The 8187-nt window shown below is 29.0% G+C and overlaps 3 protein-coding genes across 3 annotated transcripts; 1 reads left to right on the plus strand and 2 right to left on the minus strand.

The window, feature by feature from the left end:
- Positions 1-885: 885 nt before the first annotated feature.
- Positions 886-2542, minus strand: LOC119683268 (palmitoyltransferase ZDHHC3). The gene is made up of 5 exons (XM_038096909.1): positions 2465-2542; positions 2216-2401; positions 1924-2145; positions 1609-1821; positions 886-1531 (listed from the first exon to the last, which is right to left on the minus strand). Exons 1-5 carry the CDS (start codon positions 2540-2542, stop codon positions 1373-1375), a joined length of 858 nt encoding a protein of 285 aa, XP_037952837.1. The 3' UTR covers positions 886-1372.
- Positions 2543-3316: 774 nt separating this feature from the next.
- Positions 3317-4409, minus strand: LOC119681104 (peroxisomal membrane protein 11B). Its single transcript, XM_038094182.1, has 3 exons — positions 4223-4409; positions 4045-4160; positions 3317-3969 (listed from the first exon to the last, which is right to left on the minus strand). Exons 1-3 carry the CDS (start codon positions 4288-4290, stop codon positions 3410-3412), a joined length of 744 nt encoding a protein of 247 aa, XP_037950110.1. The 5' UTR covers positions 4291-4409; the 3' UTR covers positions 3317-3409.
- A 1456-nt stretch (positions 4410-5865) lies between these two features.
- LOC119681106 (transmembrane protein 208) lies at positions 5866-6985 on the plus strand. Its single transcript, XM_038094183.1, has 4 exons — positions 5866-6025; positions 6090-6245; positions 6313-6449; positions 6521-6985. Exons 1-4 carry the CDS (start codon positions 6020-6022, stop codon positions 6744-6746), a joined length of 525 nt encoding a protein of 174 aa, XP_037950111.1. The 5' UTR covers positions 5866-6019; the 3' UTR covers positions 6747-6985.
- Positions 6986-8187: the final 1202 nt, after the last annotated feature.

Genomic DNA, 8187 nt, shown 5'->3' on the forward strand with positions numbered 1-8187 from the left:
TTCTTAAGAAATATACTTCCCTCTCATACTACCATCACCTACTCACAATCTAACCAACCAGTAGATGGATCTGCTTGATACAACATAGGTTTCTCCGTCTTGAACAAGGTTGACTTCATTTAAAATCCAACCTATCCCAATCCATTTTTACTCCTATATAGTCATTCTCTGTCACTCAACCATCACCTATCCACAACCTAACTTATGTATAGGTATTTGAAATTCCTTACCTGTTATCTACTTGAGAGATCTCCGCGGGTTACAACAACAACAACGACAACCAGTAGGGCAAATATACATTAGTTATCAAATTCAGTATTAAAATTGTATTAAAGTAATTGTTAAGTTATATATACGTTACTTAAATATAATTTTTAATTAAACTGAAACAAAACCATGAACAAAATTTCCGTATAATCCAATTCGAAGCCCTGCTAAAAATTATAGATAAATAAATAAATTCAACTAAATGTTTTCAAAGTCCACTGGTGATGAGTATTTGGCAATATCCAAAATAGTAGTGCATGGTCCACCAAGAAAGTAATTTATTTGTAAATAAAATTCTTATAATTTATTACGATTCACGCCTTTTTTATTTAAAAATAGTTGCTTCGTGATGATTGACTTGAATTTTATTTAAATAAAAATTCGGAAAGAAACTTCCTTATTTTTTTAGCAAACAAAATGCATTTTTTTTATTAATCGTAAATAAATAAATTTATAAATCACATTCGATTTTTATAAGTTAATTTTACAGATTTTCTTAGCGTTTTATTGCTAAAATTTGTTTATTGCAATTTTATTGAAGCAAAATTATAATATAATTATTATTATAATATTAATTAATTAATTATTAATTATTATAATATAATAAAACTATTTTTATGTTATTTCTTTGTTTTGTTCGATAAACGTTTTAAGTGTATTTGCAACATTTCCCTTAATGCTAATAAGTAACATACATGTACATACGAGAAACCTTCAAAATCAATAAATTTCTTCAGCAGAAATAGTAAAAGACCCATTTCTGCTCTAAGCATTCGCACCTAAAAATTTTGATCGATAAAGCCACTCAAGTACGTGTACTGCATGTGCCAGTGTAGCGACATGAAATACCACAGATGAACTAACGAAAAATTGATTTATTACAATCGGTAAGAAGGAAAACGATTAGAAGATAACATTTTAAAAAATATATACATATATAAATGTAAATATAAAGATAAATATAAATATACATGTATAGTACATATAATTATTGCTGCATCACGGGGTATATTAGTCATATTTGTTATTATTGTCCCAATCGAACTATTCCATATATATATACCCCTGCATTGAGATAAATAAAGGAAATTTATTTGTACACACACTACACTGAGTAAAAATGAGAATTGAACTTTGTTTTACAGGAGGGTTTCGTAAATGGAGAGAACCATGCCAGTGAAAATCTTCCGAAGACAGATTGTATGCTTTTAATGCGAGATTTTTTTGCCCAACGTGCTTCCTCTTTTTTAAGTTGCTCGATTCCCTGCAATTAAAACTATTAATAACCAAAACCAAAAAATATAAATGTAAACATTTAAGAACCACATATTTGACACTTACAGTTTGATCATTAAGAATCGCAGATAGCTGGGTGACCAGCATAATTATCGTAAATATAGCGAACATAAGCGCTTCAAATGTAAGGAATAATAATAGGAATATAGTTGTGGGCGGAGAGTAAGGTGAACAATGTCGCCACTCACTCCTCACGCACTCTGTAAATTCGGTTATAACCAGAAACATGGCATGCACTGATATCGAAGCAATATAGAACTGAAAAAGAAGAGAAAGCATTTTATATATATTATATGTAAAATGTTTACATAAAAATAAAAGGTAAAAGGTTAAATTAAAAACAAAAATAAAATGACATACCGTAAACAAGACAAAGTATTTTTGATTATTTTCACCAACACAATTATTCACCCATGGACAATGATGATCCATTTTACGTATACAACGTTGACAAACTGAACAATGATGAGCACGATCTGGTTTTATGCTGCAGCATTTAGGGCATTTAAAAAACATTTCGCCTTCACGATAACCCATTTGCTCAATCATTTCTTTAGTGGCATTACCACGCGGAACGGCACCCTTAAATATTAAGCGTACATATACATTATTATTTATAAAAGATATATATTGAATTAATAGGATAATATACCGGATCGGAGAGCATCGTGCGTATATGTGAGGCAAATGCTAGAAATGCTAATGCTTGGAACACAACTATATTAATTGTACTAAAAATGGTATGTGGACTGGATAAAAGAATAACTCGCATTACAACAAATTCAGCAAAAAGGATTAATAACCAGGTAAATATTGCACAGACGATGCCGCATATATCCTGCAATAAAATTGAATAAATTTAATAAACTGAAATTGGGTTTAATTGCTATATCTCATCAACCTTAACACACCAGGCGCGCCCATTGCAGCACCGATTATGCATATCCAATCCGCTTTGAATTTGTGTATATTGGTGCATATTTCAATATCTCACATATGGAAGCACTCCTCGCAGCCGACTTCTAATATTTTCACTCTGCAGTTTAAAACATTCTAAAGTATGAATAAATGAAATTTCACGTATTCAATAAAAATAACGCAGCTGCCATATTACTGTATTTTTACAAACATAATCAGTTGTAAAATAAATTCTTGTAAAAATTAATTTAAAAAAATATTTAAACTTAGTTTCATTTTACTAATCCAAACGATTGTTGTTAAATTTCAAGTATAAATATTTAAAAAAAATTTTTGCAATAACTGTTTAAAATTGTCAGAATGTTTAACTAAAATAATGTGTGCTTTCAGTTATCTGGCAACACTCCATAATGTTTACAAATAACAAACAGCTGTTTCGTACTATTTGAAGCTAAAGTAAATAAATAAACTTAAACTCAAATTTAAAGTGAATTTTTAAAACTATTAATAATATATTTTGGTATATAAATGTGTAATATATACACGCAAAATTAGTTGAAATGAAATTCAATCTTATGTTAAATAATTTGCACCTGTATATTTTTATTGAATATTTGTTAGTGTAAACAATTGAATAGCCAACCGATTGTTATCTTGTTGTTGTCATTATAATCAGATTAAACTATTATAGAAAAAACATTTACATTGTTTAATTAAAAAATGTCGACAAAAAAATAGTTTTACATAAACAACTCTCATTATATAAACATAAATAATCACTTTCTCGATTACAAATGTGTCTTAAATTAATATATTGATAAGAACTTTGTTCAGATAAGATTAAATAACTACATCTTTTAATCACCGTATTAAAATACTAAAAACAATGCTAATTTCTTAGCACAAAAAAATGATTATGGTTATGTTATTAAGCAGGTGTTAATTTTGCTTTTGGCTCAATTAATGCATATAATCCAGCCAAAGACGATATAGCTCCCAATAATCCAATTGTGCGTGGTGACATATTTGTGTATCCAAGTGCAGTAAGTGGTATGAAAAAGTCACATACATTTTTCACTGTATCGACAAATACGTCCTTATGCCCAAGTATCATAGCATATGAATGCAAAGCAATTCGACTCAATTCTCGTGGAGAATTTAAACGCATTGGCACTGCATTACAACGTGAAATGCCACTCTTAACGCTGGCTTTGTGCAAATCTAATAAACGATAAATCTCATATACATCTCGGCACAAATTCATAATAATCGATAGGAGCCAATATTTGTTAGCAAATTTACTCCATTTCTTTGTGTTGATGCTTTTGAAAAGACCGGTTCTAGCCAACCACATGAAATGATCAGCTAATAAAAAAAGTGCTTGTGACAATTTGCCCAGTGTTAAGGTAACACGTATAGCTAAATCGGGGTAGTGTATTGTGCGCAATGAGGCATAAAAAACATCCAAACATTTACCGAAACGTAACACTGCAATTAAAAAATATTGATAATTAATTATAAATACATTGTACATACATATAAGCTTTGATTGCATTTGCTTACATTTGCGGAATGTGCTCAGTATATATTCCAATGTCTTGAAATTATCTGTTAATGCTGGACTTAAATCTTTTTTCTCTAAAGTATCCCAAACTGCTCTAGAGGCATATTGTACAAACCTGTTAAATATTAAATTTAAATCAAAAAGAGCTATTGTTAATGTTGGAAAGCAGCATCATACCTGGCAATTTTATCTCTGCCGGCGACGTGATTATTTAACTGAACCCATTTATCCATGTTAAACTGCATATCAAATAATGCTCATTACTTAAGTTAAACTAAATCTAGCGTAGGCACTTCACACTTAACGTTCTACTTACTGGTCTGGTTCAAGGTACAAATGCTACTTTTCCCCAAGTAAATAAAAATTAAATCGTCAGTGATGCCACTCCGTTTTGCGAAGTACGCGCGATTTTGCTACTACTTATGCGCTGTTTTTAATTTATTTTTTAATGTTAATTTTTTCTTGCCGTGACGGGTCTCATGACGAAAAGGAACTATTTAAAAGTTAGAAGGGTTAAATAAAAAATGAAAAGACAACAACAAAAATTTATTTAATTTATTTAAATTTGGCTGAGCATACAACGCTGTTTCGAGTATTGCCAAGTACTCATCATTAGTAGTCTTAGGAAAAATTCGAATTTTTTAATTAGTTTACAATTCGTATACAATTTGTTTGGACTGCAAGTGCCAGGCTTAGAACTCATCTTTTTATTCCTATTCGAACCTTATAATTTATTTTATATACATTTTTTTTTCTAAAGTATATATAACTAAAATGTTTATTATAGTAATTCGTCTTCGTTTCTTTTTCTATTCAAAATTCAGTTTTAAGGTTAGAACAAAATTAAAGAAAATGACGTTAATTGAAAGCAGTGCAAGTTTTCAAATTTGAATATCGAGAAAAAACTGCAACTATTGTTAATTTAAAATAGTGTGGATAAGAATAATCTACATACCTGTAATTCACTTAATCTAATAAAACTACGGAATGTCATCCTTTATAATTATAATAATTCAACTTTTAAAATTTCGCAGATACAGAAACAGACCTATTATTTGTCTGTTTTACGAGTTACTCATAGTAACTTTAAATAACGATGTGTATACACACGTGCGTTGGACCAGCAAATTTTTGAGCAAATAAGAGCAACTGAGTAAACGTAACGTCGCTGTAGAAATATGAAAACGCTACACAGACTTTACTCGTACATATTATTTCAAGTAAAATTTATGTTGATATGTGAATCAGCTGTTTTAGCTTGAATTTAAATTTTTGTATTGTTTATTTGCACGGCACTGGTGTTCTCACCAGATTTTACACAAAGCTGTTCCATGAAAATCTGCGTAAAAAGCGTAATTTGGCACATCGATGAGTTTTACTGCGAGTAGCTCGTGAAACAGACTTAATGTTTTAAGCATGTAATTTTTAACATTCGTTTTGTATATAGAAAACATATGATTTCCTTAATTTTTGGCAGTATGAACACTTTCCATACTAACTTAATATCATTTTAACGAAATTAAGGAAAATTGACTGTCTGAGCGTAGTATAACAGATATTTGTTGTTGTATTATAATTTTATAATATAGTGTATATGTATATATATTATAGTATATTATATATTTTATAATATATCTACAATATAAAAAATATATATATTTTATAATATAGTTATATACATATATGTAATATATGTATTCATCTACATATTTAATGTCTTAATATGGTATATTATAATATAATGTAAAATAGTTAAAAAAAATGTGATATTTATCAAAATATTATACATACTGTATATAATAAGTAAAGTTTTTCTAAACACACGAATAATTGAAAAGCATCCCTGTTTTAGCTATTCGCACTTGCTCGTCTATTTTTCTTGCGTGTCAAAATTTACATTGAAAGTGAAAGTGCAAGTTTGATAAAGTACAAAATTTTGGATTCACTCAGTATTTAAGTAGAAAAGCATTTACTATGGCGGTAAGCTATAATATAAGAGTTATAATGAATTTGCTTAAAATTTCATTTATCAATTAATTTATAGCCACAACAAAAGGGTAAACAAGCTACCAAAGGAGCAAAACAAATCGTGGAGGAGAACAAAAGTACATTAACGTTTTACAGAAACATGGGTCTGGGCAGTGCAGCTGCGTCAATTATAGTAAATGCTATATTTTTTGAAATATCGAAAGTTACAGTGGTAAAATGAACACGCCTATATATACATATATACAAGGTTACACTCACAAGCTTTATTAAACTTTTAGATCATGAGTATACTAACAATAATAGCTCTAACTGCATCTTACCAGTTCATGAAGTTTATGTCACAGCCAAAGTATATGGATTCTGGAGCTCTTTTAGATTCAGGCAGTGATTTAAATATGGAGGGCGGCATTGCAGAGTAAGAAAAAATGCATTACAATATAGATTGAACTCATTAAGCTTCATTTTTTTGGTTTTGTTTTTTATTAGACATGTCAAAGATCTTGTTATACTCTCCTCTGGTACTATGCTGCTTGCTTTAATTTCCAATTACTTTTGGTTTTTGTTGCTGTTAGCACCTGGCCGTGCCATTTGGATGTTGTGGCGAAGCGTAATACAACCATGGTTAATACAGCGAAACGCAAGTCAAGAACAGACCCAAGTTGATGAGAAAAAGCAGAGAAAAATGGAGCGCAAAATGCGGAGGATGAGATGAAAACCGTTTTGTATATTGAGACTTAACAAATCTAAGTCAAATGCTACAGTTTAATGTGGTATAAAAAACTAAGAACCAAGCAGCACTACTAGTGATCACTGTAACAGAGTTTTTTGAATTTGAACACAGCTGGAAGTGAATAGTTTATTTTTATACATTTTTTGGTTGTTTGGTGTATATTAGAATAAAAATATAAGATTTGATCCATCAAATATAATGTATGCATTTTTGTAATTATATTTACTCGTTTATATGAACTTTTAACTGCAAACTAAACTACAAAAATATTACAATTGAAATGGTTTGCACTGTAGAACTGTAAAATAATTAATTGAAAAAAAGCTTCCATATTCAAATTCAAAAAATTATTTACTTCCTTAATCTGCTTATAAATGTGTTTTCTACAAATCGATTACTGATTAAAAATTGCAGTTCAAATGTTAACAATAATGTCACATTAATTAGAATGCTAAACTCTCCGTATATTAACCAATAAAAAAAAATTAACAGATTCATTTAGATATAAATACGGTTGTAGTTAAAGTAATTTAAATTAAATGTTTGTATAATATTAAATAATATAAATGTCTTATCAACAGATGATAATAATAAAAAGTCTAATGTCTAATGAAATGAATGGAACATCTGAGAATGTTGCAAAAGCTAGTGACATTAGTTTTTTAAAATTAAATTGATTGAAAATATAATTTTTGTTTAAATGTTACGACATAATTTGTCATTAATTGCCATCAGAAGAGTTTGAAAGTTAAAGTTTGGATATATATATTTTACATAGGTATGTGTATTTTATATGGATATATATATTTTATATGGATATCTGTATTTCATATAGATATATATATTTTATATGGATATATGTATTTTATATAGATATGTATATTTTATATGGATGTATTATATTTTGCTAATTTCCAATACTGTTAAACGGTCAAAATTGTAACTGCACTTATGTCGAAATCTGTTTAGAGAAACAAAATGAAACAGTCATAATTTGTTTCTTTTCAAATATAATTTTGATTAGGTTCTATTTTTTGATTATTTTGAGTTAAGCTAGAGAGTCAACTACTTTTGAATATAGTTAAGCATGAAAAATCATACGAAACGTTTTAAGTCTTACACACAAACATTCTAGCTGGTTTTGTTGTAACTCAAAGAGAACTGGTATTGATCTTGTTGAGAAGGTCAACAGATAACATGAAAGGAATTACAAATACCTGTAGATAGGTTAGAATATAGGTAGTGCGATAGAGGAGGGAATTGTTTAGCAGTAAGAGTGGATTAGGAGGTGGAAATAATTACAATAGAAGGAACGCAGACCTACCCGTTTCTAGATTTATTCGAGTTGATGGTGTATTTTGCTGTTCAGGTATACTTTGTGTTTGAACATTGATGGGATGAAGATTAAAGTGTTGAATCTAAT

The sequence above is a fragment of the Teleopsis dalmanni genome, chromosome 2 (assembly GCF_002237135.1).
Source record: "Teleopsis dalmanni isolate 2A chromosome 2, ASM223713v2, whole genome shotgun sequence".
Classification (NCBI taxonomy): Eukaryota; Metazoa; Arthropoda; class Insecta; order Diptera; family Diopsidae; genus Teleopsis; species Teleopsis dalmanni.

Coding starts and splice junctions, on each gene's coding strand:
- LOC119683268 (XM_038096909.1), bottom strand. CDS start 2,542: ATGCACCAATATACACAAATTCAAAGCGGATTGGATATGCATAATCGG. Junction 2,146..2,215: donor GCACGATGCTCTCCGATCCG/GTATATTATCCT, acceptor TTAATATTTAAG/GGTGCCGTTCCGCGTGGTAA. Junction 1,822..1,923: donor AATACTTTGTCTTGTTTACG/GTATGTCATTTT, acceptor CTTCTTTTTCAG/TTCTATATTGCTTCGATATC.
- LOC119681106 (XM_038094183.1), top strand. Junction 6,246..6,312: donor AAATATCGAAAGTTACAGTG/GTAAAATGAACA, acceptor TTAAACTTTTAG/ATCATGAGTATACTAACAAT. Junction 6,450..6,520: donor ATGGAGGGCGGCATTGCAGA/GTAAGAAAAAAT, acceptor GTTTTTTATTAG/ACATGTCAAAGATCTTGTTA.
- LOC119681104 (XM_038094182.1), bottom strand. CDS start 4,290: ATGCAGTTTAACATGGATAAATGGGTTCAGTTAAATAATCACGTCGCC. Junction 4,161..4,222: donor GGCAGAGATAAAATTGCCAG/GTATGATGCTGC, acceptor AATATTTAACAG/GTTTGTACAATATGCCTCTA. Junction 3,970..4,044: donor ACTGAGCACATTCCGCAAAT/GTAAGCAAATGC, acceptor TTTTAATTGCAG/TGTTACGTTTCGGTAAATGT.